At 41.6% G+C, this 23,695-nt stretch overlaps 1 protein-coding gene across 1 annotated transcript in view; it reads left to right on the top strand.

Annotated features, from left to right (window-relative positions):
* MUC16 (mucin 16, cell surface associated) overlaps window positions 1-23,089 on the top strand; it is a 76,756-nt gene extending 53,667 nt beyond the window's left edge. Inside the window, 13 exon segments of the mRNA XM_012807533.1 lie at window positions 2,325-2,449; window positions 2,541-2,608; window positions 6,668-6,840; window positions 8,635-8,670; window positions 10,754-10,875; window positions 11,216-11,283; window positions 12,108-12,256; window positions 14,633-14,796; window positions 15,114-15,181; window positions 17,993-18,159; window positions 20,327-20,365; window positions 20,667-20,737; window positions 22,988-23,089. Coding sequence (XP_012662987.1) covers window positions 2,325-2,449; window positions 2,541-2,608; window positions 6,668-6,840; window positions 8,635-8,670; window positions 10,754-10,875; window positions 11,216-11,283; window positions 12,108-12,256; window positions 14,633-14,796; window positions 15,114-15,181; window positions 17,993-18,159; window positions 20,327-20,365; window positions 20,667-20,737; window positions 22,988-23,089 — 1,352 coding nt within the window.
* The last annotated feature ends 606 nt before the right edge of the window (window positions 23,090-23,695 follow it).

The following is a 23,695-nucleotide window of genomic DNA, read 5'->3' as shown; positions in this document are numbered from 1 at the left end:
AGGAAGGGAAGGAAGGGAAGGAAGGGAAGGAAGGGAAGGAAGGGAGAGAGAGAAAAAATCTGTCCATGTACTGTTAAAAAGTAAACTGAGTCACAAGATAAAATATTTTAAGGAATTTACCTGTGCAAGCTGCAATTCATGAATGAGGAAGCATCAACCAAACCAAAGGTGGTTTGGGGCTCCCCTAAGAGAATAGAAGGGGAAAGTTTCTATGCATGAGCATGCAAGGAAAGCAAACCAAACAGTAGACTGGTTATAATTACTTAGTTAAGTCTTATTTGTTGGAAAGTGGCTATTTATATAATCATAAATTAGTTGGTGGCTTCTGATAAGCTGAACTTACGTTTTGTTTTTCTATAATATAGGTGTTTACAGGAAATAGCCCACATTAAGTTTGGCTTATGCATGCAAACATCACAAGTTAGGTTTCACTTATGTTCATAAATCAAACAAGGTTGAGGTTGTTTCCATGGCTTATCTGGCTTTTATCTGCTCAAGAGCGTCTCAGTCCTGGTATCTACATGTGTGAGCAGTAATAAATGTATCAAGAGGCAGCAAACCAAACCAGATTATTTTAACATTACTCTTTTCATATTCTTTTTTTGTATCTCTGTTTATTGTTCTGAAAGTTTCTCAACATCCATGTTGTACCTGTTGTTTGTTTGGTTTTCAGCAACTATTTATGGAAATGAACTACATTCTAGACACTGTGCTAATTTATATGCTGTATTAGCTTTCTAATTTTTCCATAACAAAATAGCACCAACTGGGTGATCCAAACAACAGACATTTATTTTCTCACAGTTCTTGAGGCTGGAAGTCTAAGGCAAGGTGTCTGTAGGGTTGGTTTCTTCTGAGGACTCTCTCCTTGGTTTGTGGATGGGCGTCTTCTTCCTGTGCCTTCACATGGTTGTTTCTATGTGCATACATGTATCCTCATATCCTGTTTTCATAAGGTCACCAGTCATATTTGGGTTAGGATCCAACCTAATGACTTCATTTTAATTTATTATTTACCTGTTTAAAGGCCTAATCTCCAAATGCAGTCATATTCTGATATTTCATGATACTGGAAGTTAAGGCTCAAATTAACATATCAATTTAGGCAGGGAAATGTTTCAATTCATCCCATAACACATAACTCTCCTTAAATTCTCACTACAACCATGTACTTTATCTATATTTTACAGATAAGGAAACTCGGATTCAGAGAGGTAGGCAAGGCCACATACCAATTAAATAATAGAGCTAGGAGTTCCTATGACTCCAAAACTTATGATCTAACTCTTTGCACTATTCATGCATCAGTTCATCGATCTCAAAAGACTTGCTGATTAAGGACACCTACCAAGTCCAAGGGAAAACTCCCTTTGCACCCCCAGAAAACATGTGTATGAAAAAAACTTTGTAGGTTTTCAAGGATTAGGGAATTCAGTGTGTGCGAGAGAAAGGCAAGATGGGTAGATGGATGGGTGGATGGGTAGAAAAGTGGCAGGAAAGAAGAAAAGAGAGATAGACAGAGAGAAGGAAAGATGAACAGACAGAAGTTCAGAAGGAGTAATGGGCAGAAGGAGGAAGAGGAAAGACAGAAGCAAATCTTCTTCCAGAGGTTTGTCTTAAACATTAACTAGCATTTATAGTAAAGCTCCACACATAGTAAGGTGATCAGAAAGCAGTTGTTTATTTAATTTATATAATGAGTGTAAGCACTTCATGTTTGCTCTCTGATCTTTGCTTATACACTTTACAAAGATTAAGTTGTTTAACAACCTTTGAAGTGGTCATTGTGGGCCATTATCATTAGCCCATCTCACAGCTGAGTAAATCAAGGCACAGGGAGGTCAGTTGTAGTTGCTAGGACCATTGGTTCTTGTGACCAATGCATAGAAGACTGATATTCCTAACTATAAGAGCAGGAGCAGAGAGGAGGGAGAGAGAGAGAATATGAAAATATGAATGAAAAGTTCTGAATGTCTGGGATCATCAATTCCATATCAGCCTGGTGAAGCCTCTCCCCCTGGGAAAGAACTAACCCTCTGGGATTTTTTTTTACAGAGTCCTCCCTTCTAGCACCTGGGTGGAAATGGCTTATCCAGATGACCCTCCCTGCCCAAGTCATTAAGCATGCCCTTGCTTGCTGCCAGAGTTGCCTCCTTTAACAAATCGCCCTTGGGTTTATGGGGGAGGCAGACATGGGGCCCCTGGAAGCCCCACCCAAGGGCACATGCTGTCCCCATCCCACCCTCATGCCACCCCTGCCACTTCTCATACACACCATTCTCCCCATGAGTGACCTTTGTCTCTCTCTTCCCACTTTCCCATAGATGGGGAGCTCAGCAAAGAGCCCTTCACGCTGAACTTCACCATCAACAACCTGCACTACTCAGCAGAAATGGGGCACGTTGGCTCCCACACATTCAACATCATGGACTCCCTCATGCAGCACCTGGTGAGAGGCTCCATCCCCCTTCCACCCCACCCTCTTTATCCTAGGGCTGGTGCCTGCCTCTCACCAACTCCAGCTCCTTTCTCTTCTCCAGCTCCATCCTTTGTTCCAGAAGAGCAGCCTGGGTGCACGATACGTGGGCTGCAAGGTCACCTCGCTAAGGTGAGAACCACCCCCCCATCTGTGTCTACCCACCCACCATGGCCCACCACTGAAGAACTTGGGAGTTCTGCCTTTGGGTGCTTCCTTGGGTTGGGGTGGGCTCCTTTTGTTTTTTCTTTTTGGTCTTTTAAAGTCTCTTGTTTTCTGACAGTTCAATTCCTGACAAATACAAATGGTATACTTTCTTTATTTAAATAGATGTAGGGGGTTCACGTGTTTTTGGTTACATGTATGGACTGTATAATGCTGAAGTCAGGGCTTTCAGTGTGCCTTCTACCAGAAGAGCACACACTGTACCTGATAAATAGCTTTCTATCTCACACCCCTATCCTCCACCTTCTTAGTTTCCAATGTCCTTTACATATGCATCCCCCAAACCCCAGACCACAGACTTACAGTGGTCCATAGCCTGTTAGGAGCCAGGCCTGGACAGCAGGAGGTGATTGGCAGGTGAACAAGCTAAGCTTCATCTATATTTACAGCCACTCCCCATCACTGGCATCACTGCCTGAGCTCTGCCTCCTGCCATATCAGGGGCAGCATTAGATTCTCATAGGAGTGTGGACCCTACTGTAAAGTGTGCATGTGAAGGATCTAGGTCAAGCACTACTTATGAGAATCTAATGCCTGATGATCTGAGGTGGAGATGAACTCTGGGGAGTGGCTGGAAATATGGATTATCATTAGCAGAGAAGTTTGACTGCACAGAGACCATAATAAATCAATTGCTTATAGACTCATATCAAAGCCTTCCCCCGCACCCCAGTCCATGGCAAAATTGTATTCCATGAAACTGGCCTCTGGTGTCAAAAAAGTGGGGACTGATACTTTATGCCAGTTTATGACTGTATATACCTTTCAATTAACTCTCATTTTATAAGTGAGAATGCGGTATTTCTTTGTCCTTTCCTGAGATATTTCACTGAGGAAAACAGGCTCTATCTAGTTCCATCCAAATTACTGTGAAAGGCATTATTTCATTCCTTTTTGTGACTGAGTAGTTCTCCATGGCATATAAACACCACATTATCTTTATCCACTTGCCTGTTGATGGGCATTTAGGTTGATTTCACATCTCCACAGTCATGAATTTTGCTGCCAATGAACATTCAGGTGCAGGTGTCTGTTTGTTTTTTGGTTTTTTTTTAATATATAAAGTAACTTGTCTTCCTTTGGGTAAGTCATGGGATTAATGGATCAAATGGTGGGTTTGCTGTTAGTTCTCTGAGGAATCTCCATCCTGTTTTCTGTTGGTTTTTGGCTTTTTAATAATGGCTGTTCTGACAAGAGTAAGGTGGTATATTTAAAGAATACAACTTCATGTTTTGATGTACATCATAAAACAATGGCCATATTCTGGCTAATCAATACATCTATCACTTCTTAGTATCCTTTGACCAACATCACCCCCTTCTCCCTTCCTCCCATCCTATCACACTCTCTGCTTCTGTGAGGCCATTTGAGATTCCCATGTAAGTGAGCTATTTTTCTTTCTGTGTCTGGCTTATTTCACTTAGTATAATGCCTTCCAGGTTCATCCATGTTGTCCCAAATGGCATGGATTGCTCCCCTTTAAAATCTGAGTAACATTTCATTGTGTTAGGTATGCCATTGTGTATTTATATTCTCTGTGTCCCTTCATTGTTAAAGGTCACTTAGGTTGTTTCCACATCTGGGCTATTGTGAATGATGCTGCAATGAATGTGGGAATGCGGATATCCCTCTGAGATGCTAATCTTCTTTCCTTTGGACATATACAGTGCAGGCTATTTTTGGAAGATCCTTTTCCACATCCATTTTAAAATTTTACATCATTAATTTTTATATTACGGTTCAACTACATGTAACATAAAATGTTAACTATTTAATGCATGTTTAAGTGTGCAATTCAGTGGCATAAATTATATTCACAGTATTGTGCAGGCATCACTACCATTTTTTGCCAATACTTTTTTATCACCCTGAGCAGAAACTCTGAACCCATCAACCAATCACTCTCATTGCCTTAGGTCAATTTACATTCTATTGCTATTTATTACACACTTTTCTATTTACATTTTTCCTCAACTGTGCCTTTGGCAGCAATTCTCAGAGGCAGGCTGTGAGTGCAGAGTAATAAGACAGATACTATTCCTGCCCTCGGCTGGTGGAGAAGAATAGACACTAAGCAGGAACATAAATATCTAAGAAAGTGATTTCAAATGGGGTGAAGTGATCTGGATATACAGAGTGATGGAAAAAGAAACTTTACCCAGGAATAGTGTTTGCTGGGATATGTGTGTGGTTTTTTCTTTTTGAGACAGTCTCACTGTATTGCCCTGAGTAGAGTGCTGTGGCATCATAGCTCGTAGCAACCTCAAACTCTTGGGCCCAAGCTATTCACTTGCCTCAGCCTCCCAAGTAGCTGGAACTATAGGCACCCGCCACAATGCACAGTTATTTTTTGTTGTTTAGCTTGCCTGGGCTGGGTTCGAACCCACCAGGCTCAGTGTATGTGGCTGGTACTGTAACCACTGTGCTACAGGTGCTGAGCCTTTATTTTTTATTTTGTTATTTATTTTTATTTGAGACAGAGTCTCACTTTGTCACCCTCGGTAGAGTGCAATGGTGTCAGCTCACAGAAACCTCAAACTCTTGGGCTTAAGCAATTCTCTTACTTCAACCTCTTTTTTTTTTTTATTAAATCATAGCTGTGTACATTAATACTATCATGGGGTACAGTGTGTTGTTTCTATATACAATTTGAAATACTTTCATCCAACTGGTTAACATAGATTTCATGTCATTTTCCTAGTTATTGTGTTAAGACATTTATATTCTACATTTAGAGAGATTCACATGTACCCTTATAGGGCGAACCATAGGCGTGATTGGTGGAATTACCTCAGCCTCTTAAGGAGCTGGGACTACAGGTGCCCACCACAATGCCCAGCTATTTTTAGAAATAGGGTCTTGCTCTAGCTCAGGCTGGCCAGTGATACTTTTGAGTTGGGTCCCAAATACCCATGGAAATTGCTCCATGAAGAGAAAAGAACATGTGCAAAGATTCTCTGGTATGAGAATGAGCTTGTCATTCAATGAACAGTAAAGAGGTGACTATGGCTGGAGCAGAGAGAGAAAGAAGGAAAGAGGAAAAAGATGAGATTTGAGGCATCAGCAGGGCCTACACTGTGGAGGGATTTGGAGGATTTCAGGGGTTTTTTAAATTGTAGTAAAATGTACATAACATAAAATTTACCTTCTTAACCATTTTTAAGTGTACAGTTCAGTATTATTAAGTATCTTCACATTGCTATGCAACCATCATCATTATCCATTTCCAAAACTTTGTCATCTTCCCAAACTGAAACTCTTTGCCCATTAAACAAAAACTCCCCAGCCCCTGGCACCCACCATCCTACTTTCTGTCTCTATGATTCTGACTCCTCTAGGGACCTCATGGAAATCAACTGGCATATTTCACTGAGCACAATGTCCTCAAGCTTCACCTATCCTGCAGCATGTCTCAGAATTTCCTTCCTTTTCAGAGCTGAATAATATTCCATTTGTGTGTAAATGCCACGTGTTTTGAATCCAGTCATTAGGACTTTCATTTTTGCATGAGGTTGGCAGAGTGCTGCAATATAACAATGGGAAAGTAAACTGGCCTCTTTACTTCCTCATGAAGGCCACATTCTGGAAAGGATAGAAGATTTATGATTACACAGAGGGTGGCCAGGGCAGTAGTCGGGGAGGGTTGGGGTGCTGGGGGACCAAGAAGAGCTCCCTTACCTAGCCTAGGAAGGTTCCTGGGGGAAGAAGAAAATGATGGTGACAATGAGGATTATTCATCTTCTAACCCAAGACCTGGAGGATGACCAAAAATTGAGGGAAGCAGAGAAGCTCCAAGACAAAAGTAACTACAAATGCAAAGATCTTGATATGAGAGATTATTACCAGGTGGAGAAGCTGCAGAGAGTTCAACAAGGCTGGTTCCTGGGCTGTGAGGGGTGCAGTGGCCACAAGTAGAGAGGTTCCCAGTGGCCTGCCTCCCCCAAAGATCCCTCTCTTTCTCCTCAGGCCCCTCAAGAAAGGCAGCCACACACAGGTGGACATGTTCTGCGCCTACTGGCAGCCACATGGTGCCCCGGTTCTGCTTGCCAAGCGGGTGTTCCATGAGCTGAGTGGGCAGACCTACGGCATCACCCAGCTGGGGCCCTACTCTCTGGACAAAGACAGCCTCTATGTTAATGGTGAGCAGCCTACCTCCCTAGCCCCCAACCCCTGCAGCCCAAGAAGGTGTCTATTTATTTGTTCTCTAGGGGGAGACTTAGGATTTAAATCCGAGGTCCACCATACACACACACACACACAGAGAGAGCGAGAGAGAGAGAGAGAGAGAGAGAGCGCTATCCTGCAAGGTTGGTCTTTGCTTAATCCCATTTTATAGATGAAGAAACTAAGACTTAGGTTAAGCAATTTACCCAAGTAGATATAGCTTGAGAGTAGTGGCATGAGTACAACTTGTCACCGTTCGATACCATGTTCTACTCTATGTGTTTAACTCACAGAACAGTGTTTCTGGGGGAGATCTGGAGAAATAAAATACATCTGTTTCCCCTCCCTGCTTTCTCCTCACCCTTGAAGTGGGATACACTTCTGCTATGGATGGGAGCCCCTACACTAGGAAGATCTAGGGGGTCTAAGCTTCAGGTACACTGTCAGCATTGGCCCAGAACCAAGGAAAACACAGCATTTAAGAAGGTATGGGGTTCTGAGGGCAAAAGTATGATCATGGAGAGATTGGTCAAATGGCTCCTTTTCCCTCCCCAACCTGGGAAAGGTACTTGTCTACGCATATTCAATTATCACCATTGCCCCATGCAATGGGTGCCCCATATCACTTAACATGACATACCAGGATAGCAAAGGGGGAAATCAAGGCACGGAGAGAGGCAAGCACCCACCAATTCCCACGGTAGGTTTGTGGGAAGTCTAGGTTTTGATGTCCTATTAATATTTAAATTTATGGGGTAAAAGTGCCATTTTATTACATGCATAGATTGTGTACTGATGAAGTTATCCACTGTCCAAGTAATGGACATTGTCCCCATTAATTTCTCATGCTCCATTCCTCTTCCCTCAACCCTTCCAAGTCTCCATGGTCCATCAGTCCACTCTCTACATCCATGTATACACATTATTTAGCTCCCACTTATAAGTCAGAACATGCAATACTTGTCTTTCTGTGTCTGACTTGTTTACTTAAGATGATGGCCTCCATTCCCATCTGTGCTGCTGCAGCAGACATGAGTTTATTCTTTTTTGTGGCTCGATAGTATTCCACTCTGTATGTACAGCACATTTTGTTCAGCCAGTCCTCAGCTGATGGACACTAGGCTTGATTCCATTTCTTGGCTATTGTGAATGCAGGTTGGGTCTTGATGTCCTCAGTTCACATCTGATCCCTTTGACATGGCCATTGCGGGACCTGTTTAAAGTTTTCCCCTGGCAAACTGCACAGTTTATGTGTTTCATTTTGTTTGTTCACTCAGAGTGACCAAGCATATAAGCCAGGACTTGTGCCCAGCTCCATGATAGAGCTAGTTTGCATATGCACCCTGTCCTAATGTAAACTCCAGTGGGGCAGAAACTGTTTTGTTCAGCACTATATTCCACAAATGTAAATGGAACCTCACACATTGCAAGCCCTCAATAAATATTGACTGGATAGAGGAATAGATTGGAGGGAAAGTGGAAGGGGTGATGGGGGTGGATGAATGATAGGACAGATGTCTGAACATAAAGGTGAGAGCCTTTTTGGGGAACATGCCAAGAGAGGTAGGTCAGAAAGAGGGGTCTAATAAAATAATAAGGAAATCCTTTTCGGTGGAGATAACATTTAAGTCATATCTTGGGAGGTGTATAAATGCTTACCAGATACACAGACAGAAAAGCATCCAGGTAGAGGCCCCACATAGGCAGAGGCAGGGAGTATCTGGGACTGTTGTGTCACTTCTCCTTATGTGTAACTTTTTTGCTTCCAGGTTATAATGAACGTGGTCCAGATAAACCTCCTACAAGTACGTGTCTTTCAATCCAGTGCCCATTTCAACTTTTGTAGGTCTTGGGTCAAGATGTTCTCCTCATTCATAAAGGGAGCTTACCCCAAATTCAGGCTGGTCTCCTAAGGGGGGACAGTGTCTCAGTGGGCAGAAGAATGCTGAGTCCTTGGGTTCTTTTTAAACTTTCAGCCATAGTATTATTGGCTTTCTGAATTTTCCACACCCCTCTGGGTTGGAGGCAGAAGTTTGAACAAGAATTGCCTACAGGGATGAGGGTTCAGGTCAGAAGATGAAATGTTGTAGTCCATTCTTCCTGATAGCAAAGTCTCCCATGAGGACTCTAGTGGAGCTTTGTTGTCAAACTAGAAATTCTGGGGCTACTCGGTAGTTACTGGCTAAGTTTGACTATTCTCTCATCCAGTGGTCCACTCATCTATCTTCCCAGCCATCTCTCCTTTTAGGAAGCATCCATCCATCTACTCATCCACCCACCCATCCTCATAGCCATTCACCCTCTGTCTTTCCATTCATCCATCCACTCACCCATCCTTCCATTTACCCATCCATTCATCGACTCATCCATCTATCCTTCCACCTACCCATCCATCCATCCACCCACACATCCTTCCATTCACCCATCCATCCATCTTTTACCCACCCATTTATCAACCCTTCCATCTATCCTTCCACCTACCCATCCATCCTTCTATCCTTCCATCTACCCATCCATCCACCCAGCCACTTATCCATCTTATTTTTCTATCCAACCATCCATCCATCCATCCATCCTCCTATTCTCCCATTCACCTGTTTCTTCTTCCTCCCTTTGTCCTTCCATCTCTCCAACTTCTCTTCTTTGTTTTTATTCTTCTTGCTTTCTCTCTCTCTACCATTTTTATATTCTTCCTTTTGTCTATCCATTTAACCTTTCCACTTCTCTATCTGTCCATCTATCTGTCTTCTTTGTTCAGTCTTTCCCTTGTTCACCCCACTCTCACCCTTTCGGGTTAATTTCATTCACAGGCCTGCTCACCTCCTCCATTCACACAATCATTCTTTCCCTCACTCTCATTTATGGCCCACTTTTGCATGGTTGTTCTGGCTTGGGCCATTATTGTATCCCAGGTAAAGGGGCTTCTTCCAGTATGTGGGGGGCTCTGTTCCTCTCAGATATCCCTTTCTGGGTTCTTTCCACAGCTCTTGTGCCAGTTACGACATTCCAGCCTTCTCCAGGAGATACCACAGGTATCTGGAGTTCCTTTTTCTTCCCAAGAGAGGTTTCTTAGCCCCACACCCTCACCAGAAGATTGTCACACAGGAGCTTGGAAGCAAGGGTGTGAAGATTCTAGTGTCAGGGTGATCATCCTAGTTGCAAAGATTAGATTAGCAGTCCAATCAGGCACATGCCCTCATGGAGCACCCAGTCTCATGAGATCAAACAGACCTTTATAACACAATGTGAGATGTTTGGGGAAGAAACACCCGGTATAGTTTGGTGGGTGAGAGCTCCCTGGAGAAAGTTTCACCTAAATTGAGTCTGTAAGGATGAGTAAGAGTGATTCAGGCAAAAAGGGCATGAAGAGTGTGCCTGGCAGAGGGGATTTTGTGAGCAAAGTCTCAGTGGCCAGAAACATCATAGTGTATGGGGAGAATTGAAAGGAATTTGGTTTTCATAAAGTCTAAACCTTTAACCCAGAGAGGATGAATAAATGAAGCTGAAAGGTCCCCTGGAGCCAAATTGGGAAGGATCTTGAATACCAAGTTAAGAAGATTAAGCTGGATAGGCCACTGTTCTCCTGGAACTCCATCTCACTGGGCCTTTGAAGCATGAATAGTTTTTTAGGAAAATGAAAGGACAGAAGTACATTCCTGGAAGTGGAACCACATAGCAGGAAATCTCACCTCTAGAGAACCCTTGTAAAATTCCAGTCCCCTCCCCCAAGTAACTTTCCATTTAGGAGTCCCTGTACCCTCTCTCCCCAAGCATTTGGATCTGATTTGGGCTGATTCTGTCCCCTGGGACATCTCAGCTCTGTGCAAAAAAAAAAAAAAAAAACGCTAAGGGCCCCCACCAGTCTTTTCTTCCTCTCTGTGGCTCCAGGCCAGAAAGTACCGGTCCTAAGTGAGTACCAGCTGATTTTCCACATCATCAACTGGAACCTCAGGCATCCAGGTGCCAACTCCTCAGAGTCTGCCACCCTACAAAGGGACATCCAGGACAAGGTGGGGCCTCTCTCTGCTCCCTCCTCTCCCTGTTCTGGGTGCCTCGATCACTCCTCCATCTGTTAAGTGATTGTTTCAACAACTCTTTACCTACATGTCCTAGCTTCTTTCCATTGCCAAGGGTGGTGCCCTGACTGCCTTTCTTACTTCCTATGTGGAAAATTGAGGCTCAGAAAGGGGCATCATGTGCCTAAAGTCACATGGTTCATTTAGGCACAGCAGCAGGATTCAAACTTGGGTCTCTTTTGCTTCAAGGCCTCTGTTTTTCCCACCAACTCCAGTGACCCCTCCACCCCAAGGGACCTTAGTCCCCAGCCACTCTCCCTGCCCTTCCTTCCAGGTCACTGCACTCTACGTAGGCAGCCAGTTACGAGACACATTCCGCACCTGCCTGGTCACAAACCTGATGTAAGTTCAGAAGGTCGGATGCACTGGCCAAGCCAGCGGCTGTGCTTCTGAGCACCTGACACATCCTTGAGCTGGAAGTCCTCACCTTGCTTCCCATTGGTTTCTGTCAGTGAATCCTACTACCACCTTCCATAAATCTGCAGAGCAGGCAATGAGGATTCACCTCATAGAACCAGTGACTCCCAGTATCCACCTCCTTTTTTCCTCTGGACATTTGGGAAAGAGAACTTTTTGATGTAGAATTCAAAATGTCAGCCCAGTAATAATGTTCACCACCAGCTAGTCTCCCCAGTGAGCATGTGCATGTGTAGTCACCTTGTTTAATGTTCATGGAAGACCCCATGAGGTGGGTACCAGGATCATTCCTCTTGCTCATATGGGAAAACTGAGGCTCAGAGAACTGTAAAAGTTGAAATTTGAACCTAGAAGGGTGGGGCAAAGGAACTAAGATATCTGTATTTGAGAAGAGGACACAGGGATGACTTTGAATATTTCCCAACATCAGGGGCTTTTTGGCTTTAAGGTAGGGATAATTATAATACTACCTTTCATCAGAATGATGGTGGAGGGATGTATAAACTACCTCTTAGGAGTCCTGATCTATGTAGCAAGCACTCAGCAAATGTTCATCATTGTTACTATCACTGTTTCCGGTTCCAATCCCCAGAAGCCCTCCTGCTTTGTTCTCCAGACAGGGGGAGGAGTCAATTAGACAACTCCCCTCCCACAGCATGTCTCCATGTCTCTGCCTCTTTAAAGATGATAGCAATTTGAGACATAAATGGGGTTGAGTGATGGTTGAATTCCCATGTCTCTGTCCTTAGGTTGAACCCCATGTGGGTCACTGTCAAGGCACAGTTCTCCTCCAATCTGGACCCCCACTTGGTGGAGCAAGTCTTTCTAAATAAGACCCTGAATGGCTCATCTCACTGGCTGGGCGCCACCTACCAGTTGACAGATCTACATGTGACAGGTACACAGTGGGGCGGCTGGCTTCATAACTGGAAGAGATGGGAATATATGATGAAGGATGGGGCATCTGAATAGTCCTAGAATAGGTGTTGGCTTTAGATGGGGAAAGGGGAAATTTCTGAAGGCCCACATTGGTGACCTCTGGCAGTGGGATGCTCAGCAGAGGCAGGAAGAGAACATGAAGCAGTCACACCCACATAGAAATGGTACTTTTTTTTTTTTAGACAGAGTCTCACTATGTCACCCTCAGTAGAGTGCGATGGCATCACAGCTCACAGCAACCTCAAAACCTCAAACTCTTGGGCTTAAGCAATTCTCTTGGCTCAGCCTCCCAGTGCCCACCACAATGCCTAGTTATTTTTTTGTTGCAATTGTCATTATTTAGCTGGCCTGGGCTAGGTTCAAACCTGCCAGCCTTAGTGTATGTGGCTGGCACAATAACCACTGTGCTACAGGCACCAAGCCAGAAATGGTGCTTTCTACATGTGGATTTTCCTGACCCCAAATGTAGGAAGATCCTGAGTTGCCCTCTTGGGCCCCTTAATAATCAGTAAGGCAGCCAGGGGTGGTAGCTGACACCTGCAATCCTAGCTATCTCTCGTAGAGGTCAAGGCAGGAGGATTACCTGAGGCCAGGAGTTTGAGACCAACCAGAGCAAGAGTAAGACCCCCACCTCTACAAAAAATAGAAAAATTAAGTTTTGTGGTAGGCACCCATAGTCCCAGCTACTTGGAAACCTGAGGCATGAGGATCACTTGAGCTCATGAGTTGGAGGTTGCTACGAGCTATGATGACAGCACTGTACTCCAGCCTGGGCAACAGAGTGAGAGTCTGTCCAAAAAAAGGAATAAAAGAAGGGAGGGAATGAGGGAAGAAATGAAGAAAGAAAAATGAGTTCTGCTTATCCTTTGGGTGCAGTGTGGAGAATGGGGTGAGAGGACAAGACCAGGGGTGGGAAGACCCACTTGAAACCTAGTCATCAATCAGAGTTTCAGCAAAAGTGTGACAAATGCCCACAGGGTTGTTTAGCACCTACATATGCTTACGATGCCCCAGGGAGACATGGTCTCTTTTCCTCACATTGTATTAAAATCTTATAACACTTGGTAGAAATAAAGCTGGACAGGTAAACAGGTAAATAGATAGCAGTTGGACAGGTGGAGAGAGGGTCTTTGTAAAAATTCAGCTCAGCTCACACTGCCAGAAATAAGTATGCTGGCTGAAATGACCACTTTCTTAAAACTTTCTCTTTTTATGAATCTTTTTTTATTTCAATTTTTTTATTAAGTCATATATACATAGATCATGAGTACATTTATGCCTTTGTGGGATTTGATGTGTTGATTATTGGTACAAATTGGAGTGCTTACATCCTACTAATTAACATAATTCACCTCATTTACTTAATCACAGTGTTAAGACATTTGTGTTCAATGCTTAATAGATTTGACTTGTACCCTTGCAATATGCTCCATAGGTGTGGTCCCACCATTAACCCTTCCTCTATCAAACCACCCCTCTCCCTTCCCATCCTCCTTCCCTTCCCTCCTTCATCTTGGGCTATAGTTGTGATTCATCTCTCATATGAAAGCGTGAGTGATTATAAATTGGTTTCATAGTAGGACTGAGTACATTGGATACACATGAAAAAATGCTCATTGTCTTTTATCATCAGAGAAATGCAAACAAAAACCACTTTAAGATACCAGTAAGAGTAGTCCACATTGTAATTTCAATATATTAAGGGGGTACAAATGTTTTTGTTATATGGATACCTTGTATAATGCTTAAGTCAGGGCTTTTGGTATACCTGTCACCAGATAACATTCATTGTACCCAATGAGTAGATATTTTTATCCCTTACGCCCTCCCCATTTGTTGGATTCCAATGTCAGTTACACCTCTTTGTGATGATGTGTACCCATGATTTAGCTCCCACTTATAAGTGAGAACATGTGGCATTTGTGGCATTTATCTATTCCTGAGACACTTTGCCTAGGATAATGGTCTCTGGTACCATCCAAATTTCTACAGATGAAATTATTTCATTCCTTTTGATGGCTGAGTAACCCTATGGCATGTGTGTATACACACACACACATACACACACCATGTTTTCTTTATACACTCAAAAATTGATAGATGCTTACGTTGATTCTACATCTCTGCAGTTGTGAATTGTGCTGTGATAAACATTCAAGTTAAATTGTCTTTTTGCTAAATTGACTTCTTTTCCGTTGGATGTATCCCCAGCAATGGGATTTCCAGCTCAAATGGTAGGTCTACATTTATTTCTTTGAGGAATCTCCATACAGTTTTCCATAAAAGTATTCTTTCTTGATATGGGATTTTTACATGCTTTTTTTTTTAATTTTAGAAATGAAGACACCTCTTGGTTCACCCACTGGACAACCAATAATCAGTTCCACCCCTCAGCACTTTCAGCTGAATTTCACCATCACCAATCTTCTATATTCCCAGGACATAGTCCAGCCAAACACTGGCAAACACCAGCAAAACAAAAGGAGTATCGAGGATGCGGTGAGAATGGGGTGGTGTGCCATGCAGAGACTAACCTATGGATGCTGGCTGGTCAGAGGGTGGGTTTTTAAACACTTCATGAAAATGGGTTTTTATTCCCATTTTACAAATTACGACACAGGCACAGAGAGGCTCAGAGTTGGCCCAGGGTCAAACAGCTAAGTCAGTGTGGGACAGGACATCCTTTGATACACATGCCTGGGCTGGTATTTGTTGCAGCAAGGAAAAAAATAGATGAGGAGGTATCCTCAGTGGCTAAAACTTCTCTCGATGCTACTGGGCCTTGGGGCTGACCTAAGAAATGTCCTGTCTTTCAGCTCAACAAACTCTTCCATAACAGCAGCATCAAGAGCAATTTTTCTGACTGTCAAGTTTTAGCATTCAGGTGAGTTCCAAATCAGGACCTAAAGACTCTCGGGATTTCTGTTCATTAAATAAGTGTCCCTCAAGCTAAAGCTGTGGATGAGAACCCAAGGAATATAGATCTGTAACTGAAAAAAATATATAAATAAGTGAAAAATAAAAGTAAAAAGCCAGCTTTCTCTTAAACTGGGTTAGAAACTCAAGAGAGTATCTGTAAATCTCAGCAGACATAGAGCTACCTGCTTGGTGCTAGGAGCCATGGAATCTAGAGTATAGAATCCACTAAATTACGTGGGCTAAGAAATCAGGCCAAATGTGGTGGTGGCTATTGCCTGTAATCCCAGCACTCTGAGAGGCCAAGGCTGGAAGATAACTTGAGCTCAGAAGTTCCAGACCAGCCTAGACAAGAGCAAGACCCTGTCTCTTTTTTTTTTTTTTCAGATTAATATGAAGGTACTTTTGACTACTATAACTTCATAATAAATTTTGAAATTGGAAAGTAGAGCTCTTTATCTTTGTTCTTTCTCAATTCTAGTTTGGTTATTAGAGGTCCATTGCAACTTCATATGAATTTTAGAATCAATTGTCAATTTCTTCAAAAGAGCTAGCTGAGATTTTTTTTTTTTTTTTTGACACAGAGTCTCACTAGGTTGTGCTTGATAGAGTGCTTTGGCATCACAGCTCACAGCAACCTCCAATTTTTGGACTTAAGTGATTCTTTTGCCTCAGCCTCCCAAATAGCTGGAACTATAGGCACCTGCCACAACACCTGGCTATTTTTTGGTTGCAGTTGTTATTGTTGTTTAGCAGGCCTGGGTTGGGCTCAAACCCACCAGCCTTGGTGTATGTAGCCGGCGCCCTACTCACTGAGCTACAGGTTCTGAGTCAGAGCTAGCTGAGATTTTGATAGTGATCACATTGAATCATAGATCAACCTAAAGAGTCTTGTCATTTTACAACATTAAATCTCTAATCCATGAACATAGAATGCATTTCCATTTACTCAGATCTTCTTAAATTTCTTTCAACATTGTTCTGTAGTTTTCAGTATACAGGTCTGGTACTTATTTGTTAAATTTGTTCCTCAGTATTTTTAATTTACTCTTTGATGCTATTGTAAATGGATTTTTTTAATTTCATTTTCAGAATTTTAATTCCTAGCATATAGAATTACAATTGATTTTTGTGTGTTGGTTTTATATCCTATGGTCATATTAAATTAATAGGTTTTAGTAACGTATGTGTATTTCTTAGGATTTTTGTCTATATGATATCCTGTCATCTCCAAACAGAAATAATTTTACATCATCTTTTCTAATCTGGATGCCTTTTGTTTGTTTATTTATCTTGCCTAATAATCCCATTGGAAACTCCAGTACAATGTGAATAACATATGGAGTGAAGACAAACATCCTTGTCTTGTTCTTGGTCTTGGAAAAGTTTTCAATCTTTCACCATTAGTATGATGTTAGCTATGGGTTTTTCACAGATGCTCTTAATCCTGTTGAGGAAATTTCTCTCTAGTCCTAGTTTGTTGATTTTGATGGGTATTTTTAATCATGAAAGGTTTTTATATTTTGTCAAATGTTTTCTCTGTGTCTATCAAGAGTGTGTGGCTTTTGTCCTTTATTCTGTTAATATGGTGTATTACATTGACCAGTTTTTCAGACAGTAAGCCAATCTTGTATCTAGAGGTAAGAGATTAAGGCTTTCTCAAGTCTCGCCTGGTCGTCTGCATAGTCATGCACATTTTTAGCCTGTCAGAGCTTTTCAAAGACCCCTATAGACAATTTATTCCCCCAAATTTTCTTTTTAAGTGTTTGACTCATCTATTGCCTCCTCCATCTGGTAACACCTCCTTGGGAAGCTGCAATATTAAACAATTATCATTGATTATTTTTGACAATCACCCTGGGAATAGGCTTTCCTCACTGAGCTTTCTTTTTTGAGACAGAATCTCACTCTGTTGCCCTGGGTAGAGTGCAATGGAGTCATAGCTCACAGCAACCTTAAATTCCTGGGTTCAAGTGATCCTCTTGCCTCAGCCTCCCAAGTAACTGGAACTATAGGCACCTGCCACAGTGCCCAGCTAGTTATTCTATTTTTAGTAGAGATGGGGTCTCACTCTTGCTCAAGCTGGTCTCGAACTCCTGAGCTCAAGCAATCCATGCTCCTTGGCCTCCAGAGTGCTAGGATTATAGGCATGAGTCACCATGCCCAGTCAAAATAGTGCTTTTTTTGAGGAACTTTCACATAGATCAAATAGTGACATTTCTCTGGAGATATGTGTTTGGGGATTTCCAAACCCATTTTGTCTGCTTGGCAACTGGTTTTCATAGGTACTTCTTGTTTTCAAAATTACTAAAGGCCCTGGGAGAGCTCTGTGGAAATAATGCATGTTAAAATGCTGCAAATTTTATTTTCTTTACCAAGATTCAACACTTTTTATAACTACACACTCCTTAGATTGTTATAGGCCTTTGATTAATTTTCAGACTTCTATAAAGAGTTGATTTTGACAATTTCAGCCAGCGTTCTCATTGTTTTTTATGGATTTTCAAAAGTTCTTACTCCAACAATTCAGAAACATTATCCCTGTGGCTATTTTCAAACTAATTAAATGAAATATGATTAGCAATTCAGCTCCTCACCCACACTGGCCACATTTTAAGTGTCTAATAACAACATGACACTAATAATGACTATACAGGATAGTGAAGACACAAAATGTTCACATCATCATAGAAAGTTCTTTTGGACTGGACCCAGCAGAAGGGAACCTGGAATCAGGATAGAATTCCAAATACCTTTATTCATCCTTGTCTCCTTCCAGGCCCATTCCTCACAACAGTCACACCGGAGTAGACTCCCTGTGTCACTTCTTCCCACTGACTCAGAGACCAGACAGAGTTACCATCTATAAGGAATTCTTACAGATGACCCAGAATGGTACCCAGCTGCAGAACTTCACCCTAGACAAGAACAGCATCTTTGTGGATGGTAAGGCTCCCTGGTCATTGGTAGAGGCTCTATCTTCCACACCCATAGCCTTCACTGGGAATCTGGAAGCTTGGGGATGACAAAGCATTGTGCCTTCTCAGACTAAGAAAAAGTGGCATAGTTCCTAGGCCTTCCCCACCATTGAAGGAGAGGAAAAACAATACCCAGTGAGATATGATATGATATGAAAGGCATCTACCCTCTCCTGTGTGGCCCTGTCACCTTAGGCTAGTCACTTCTCCCCTCTGGACTTTCTCCTTATCTCTGTACTGCAAGCCACATGGTGAGGTAGTCAGTGAGGCCTTCCAGTTTCAAGTCCTATGTGATCCACCTTAACCAACATAGCTGATAAACCTATTCTCCCAACTCCAGAGGTGTCTAAACCTTGCATATCCAAGTTTATCCATCCAATAACGGTTATGCGCATTGTACCATGCATATGGTGAGAGAGTGGCTGTCTGCTTATTTGCCATTATATTCCAAGAATGTCATATTCTGCCCGGCATATAATAAACACTCAATACATATTTATAGAAGGAATAACTAGATCTCATACAATGTCCCTCTTAGGTTGAGTGTGAATAACATGAGAACTTCTGGTACTTATGTGCACTGTCCTTGGTCCTAAATTATTGTTGTACAAGATTCAGCATATCTTTTGCATGTCTGTCACATGTTTTTCACCTTCTTGTTTCATCAATTCATTTTTGTTTGTTGGTTTGCTTTTTTTTATTTTGGATTAATATGAGGGTACATGTGATTAGGTTGCATCATTCACGTTTATAAGGTAAAGTCCAAGTTGTAGTTGAATCCTTTACCCAAAAAGTATGCCCATTAGGTGGGAACTTATCAAATACAAATGCCCTCCCCCCCCCCTTTTTAATTGAATTGTGCTTTTCTCTTGTGTGGGCCTGTTGTTGATCTACTAGTTTCAACATAGTATTGAATACATCCTTTTTTAAAAAGATGAAAACTACTATTGACTCACAGGCTGTATGAAAATATGCCATGACACTAACGTGATTGTAGTTGACCAAACCTTGCTCTGAGTTAGCACTAGCAAGTAAAGCGTTCTGCAATGATTAAAAAAAAGAAAAAGTTTACCTCAGTGCTGGCACAGTAGCCACATTTGTTACTGAACACTTGAAGTATGGTGAATGGGACTGAGGTACTGGAGTTTTTATTTTATTTTATTATTGTTTTTTATTGTTGGGGATTCACTGAGGGTACACAAAACCAGGTTACATTGATTGTTTTTGTTAGATAAGGATCTTCTTATAATTTTGTCCCCCCCAAAAGGTGTACCACACCCTTGTCCTCCCACTCCCTCCTTCTTTTCCTTTCTCAGCTCTCCCCACCCCCCACCCCACTGTGTATTTTTAATTTAAAAAGCCATTTATAGATGCCCCACATTGCATGTCTTTAAAAAATTGGCTAAAAAGAGTTGGTAGATGTAGAAAACCCCGCAACCCTTCCTGCCGTGCCCGAATGTTGCTTCCCCTCCCTGTCCTCATGCTGTTTATGCTATAGTTAGGAAAAACCAGAATAGGCAGTCATCAGTGATAAATTATGTGATGTGAATGTATCTGTGCTTGGGGTGATCATCAGAGAAGGCTCCCTGGAGGAAATGACACTCCCTGGTGGAAAGTGAATACCAGAAAATGAAGATAAAACAATAAAGTGATAAAGAAGAGTTTGAATATTTGAATGTGTTTCTAGGCAGAGGAAAAATAGTTTTGAGTGAGAATAAATTTAGAGAGATCCAATGGGTTCCTGGCTGTGATGGTCCATTCTCCACATCACCAACCACCATGAAGTGTAGCCCAGTTTAGGTCCTCCACACCTAGGCATGAATTTATTATACCATGGGTAAAATAACGGCCTCCTGCTTATATAGCAAAGTGTTCTTTCTTTTTTTATAAAGATACAAATTAAAGTATTAGGAGTGAAATGTCCTGATGTCTACTTGACTCTAAAAATTTCAACGAAAACATTGGAAGAATTAAAGTTACCAACTATCAGTAATACATAAATTGGATGAAATATAAATCATTAAATCAAAGTAATAGATACTATAATGTTCTCTCTGCTTTTCTGCATGTTTGAAAAGTTTTGTTTAAAAGAGTAAAATGCATTCATGTGTGCTCTCCATTTTTTTCATTTCTAGGGTATTCTCCCAATAGAGATCCCTTGACTGAGAATTCTGGTAAGACTCAAAGAAGCCCAGCCCAGAGAATGGAGGAGGCAACCCAATGCTTTGCCTTGTCAAGGGCCAATGGCCATGCAGAGTCTTGGATGATGATGAAAGTTAGCCAGCCATGTCAAGGACTTTTAAGGCATAGTAAAGCAATAGCAGAGTCCCAGCCTCCTAGTGATCCACTTCTTTGAAAGCCGTGATGTGTTGAACTTTGCTCCTTGGGGCTATTCCCATCTTCAGTCAACAGAGAGTCTAAGAAGGAGCCCTGGGAGGTGGTGGGAGGTGACTCACCCTTGCTTTATCTCCCCAGGTCTTCCCTTCTGGGCCATCATCCTCATTGCCCTGGCAGGACTCATGATATGCCTCCTCGCTGGTTACCTGGTGAGCAAGGAAGGGTTGCTTGTCTTCATACTAATGGGTTATAAGAACTTTCAATATATTTTATTATCAACACAAGTCCTTTACTGGGTGTATGGGATTTCTTTTTGTTTGTTGTTGGGTTTTTTTGAGACAATCTGACTCTCTTGCTCCAAGCTACAGTACCATGGTATCAACTCAGCTCCCAGAAGCCTCAAACTCCTAGGTTCAAGCAATCCTCTTCCTTCAGCTCCTCAAGTACCTAGCCATCACAACACCTGGCTAATTTTTTCTATTGTTAATGGAGATGGGTTCTCACACTTTCTCAGGCTGGTCATGAACTCCTGAGCTCAAGGGATCCTCTTGCCTTGGCATCCCAGAGTGCTGGGATTATAGGCATGAGCCACCATACCCAGCCTTGGATATATGTTTGCATAATATTTACTTCTAGTTTATGTGTGGTTTGCATTTTTATTTTCTTTCTTTATTTTGCTTTTAATTGACAAATAATAAATATATGTGTGTGTATTCAGGGTACAGTACAATGTGATTCTTAGATATATGACACTATGAAATTGTTAAATCAAGCTCTTTAACATATCTATCACCTCTCATGCTTATCATTTGTTTGTGATCCAAATATCTAAGAACTTAGCAATTTTGAAATATGCATCATATTATGATTAAATGCACCCTTGTGGTGCAATAGATCTCAAAAATTTAACATTAGTCTTTACGGAAATGTACATGAAGCTGCAATAAAATACTGCTAACACACAAAAATAGCTAAAATTTAAGACTGACAATGACAAGTGTTGGTGAAGATGTGGGGTAACTATAAGTCTAATAGAGTGCTAGTAGAAAATAGGTTGGCTATTTCTTTCGAAATTACATATACCTGCCGTATGACTCAGCCATCCTACTCTTGGAACTTTATCCAAGCGAAATGAAAACATATGTCCACACAAAGACTAGTCTATAAATGGTCTTGATGACTTTGTTGTTCATAGTCAAAAGTGAGAACAGTCCCAGTGACCATCAATAGGTATGACCCAACAATAAAACAGTATTCTGCAATAACAAGGAATACACGCAACAACTTGCAGAAATTGAAAAATACTTATGCTGAGTAAAAGAAGCCACAAATAAGAGTACATATGATTCCATTCATTACAAAATCTAGAAAACACAAACTACAATAGGGACAGAAATTAGATCAGTGGTTGCCTGAGAATAAAAATGTATTTGCAATTGTCAAGGGTAAAAAGGAATTATAAAGGAGCAGGAGGAAACTTTGGGGGATGTTGAATGGACATTCCTTATCTTTTTTTTTTAATTTTTTTTTAATCTTGAGTGTGGTGATGGGTCGAAATGTTATAATTGAAAGTTACTAAATCAATCATAAATGAGTGCAGCTTATTCTGTGTCAGTTACACTTCAGTTAAACTGGAGGAGTGTGGGAGAGGGAGAGAGAGAGGCTGAGATGGAAGAAACTGAGAATGAGAGATAAGGGATAGATGATTGCTTGATAATAGATGATAGGTAGATATGAGTTCATTGATAGATAAGATAGGAGAGATAGATAAGAGATAAGTGACAGATAATTGAAAGCTAGATGATTGATAACCAACAGATAGGTAGATAGGTGACAGATGATAGGCAGGAGAACATGATAGATAGGAGACATGATTGATAGATGATTGATAGATAGGAGCTAGATGATAGACATCCTTGGAATATGATTGATAGATGAGAAATATATAAAACAGATGATTGGTAAATGATAAGTAGACGATAGATAATTGATAGGTTATTGATAAATAGATCAGTTGATAGATATTGATACATAAGTAATAGATGATTGATAGATTATAGGTGGTTGACAGACAGATGACAGATAACTGATAGATGATTGATAGGGAGGTGATAGGTAGATACTGATTCATAAATAATTTATTGGCAAATAACTAGACTGACAGATATTGATAGATAATGGATAAATAGATGGCTGATAGATGATTAATAGATGATAGCTTTTGATAAAGAAATTGAGAGAAAGAGAGAGAGAGAAATGAAAGGGGAAAGTTAAAAAAATTGAGAGTACAAGGGGAGAGAGAGAGAAAGAAAGAGGTGAGAAGAGGAAAACCTGAAGGAGATAAGAGGTGGGAGACTCAGGAGCATCAGGGTTCTAGCTCTGCCATGTTCCCTCCCACCTTGGTCTCCCCTCCTGGGCAGATGCCCATCCATTCTGAGGCCTTCTCCTCACCCTCACAGATGATCATCTGCCTGAGAAAGAAGAACAAGGGTGACTATGAGGTTGAGCGATGCCACCTGAGCTATTACCTGTCACATCTGAACCCAAGGAAGCAGCATTGACTGCATCTGCCTGGAGTTCCTTTTCCCTGGCCACACACTTGGCTGGGGGCAGAAATAAACCATATTGGTCGACACAGTCTCTGAGCCTTTCTTGACTTGGCCTCTGAGTGGTTCCCTGGGGACTAAGAGAAAAGCCTTCCCCCTCTATTAAGTCTAGAAGGCAATATCAATTGCATCTCATTGTTCCATACCATCTCATCCCTCACGGATGCGAGAATTGGTGAAACTGGTATAGAAATTGTCACCATGTAAAACTGGCACTTTGGTGCAAGGTTCCCCCTCTTAGTCACAGGACTATGACCTCTCCCTTGATTTTTATGCCATAGATGATAGATAGATAGGCAGACAGATAAATAATAACCAGAATCCATAGAGAACTCAAACGCAGTAACAAAAAAAGTAAAACAAATGAGCCCATCGCAAGGTGGGCAAAGGACTTGAAGAGAAATTTCACCAAAGAAGATAAGCATGCAGCCTATAGATATATGAAGAAATGCTCACCATCCTTAATCATTAGAGAAATGCAAATCAAAACTACTTTGAGATATCACCTAACTCCAGTAAGATTAGCCCATATCACAAAATCCCAAAACCAGACTTGCTGGC

The sequence above is a fragment of the Otolemur garnettii genome, unplaced genomic scaffold, assembly GCF_000181295.1.
Source record: "Otolemur garnettii isolate 467f Iridium unplaced genomic scaffold, OtoGar3 scaffold00071, whole genome shotgun sequence".
Lineage (NCBI taxonomy): Eukaryota > Metazoa > Chordata > Mammalia > Primates > Galagidae > Otolemur > Otolemur garnettii.
The sequence above is the reverse complement of the archived record's forward strand: the minus strand, read 5'-3'. Positions and strand labels throughout refer to the sequence as shown.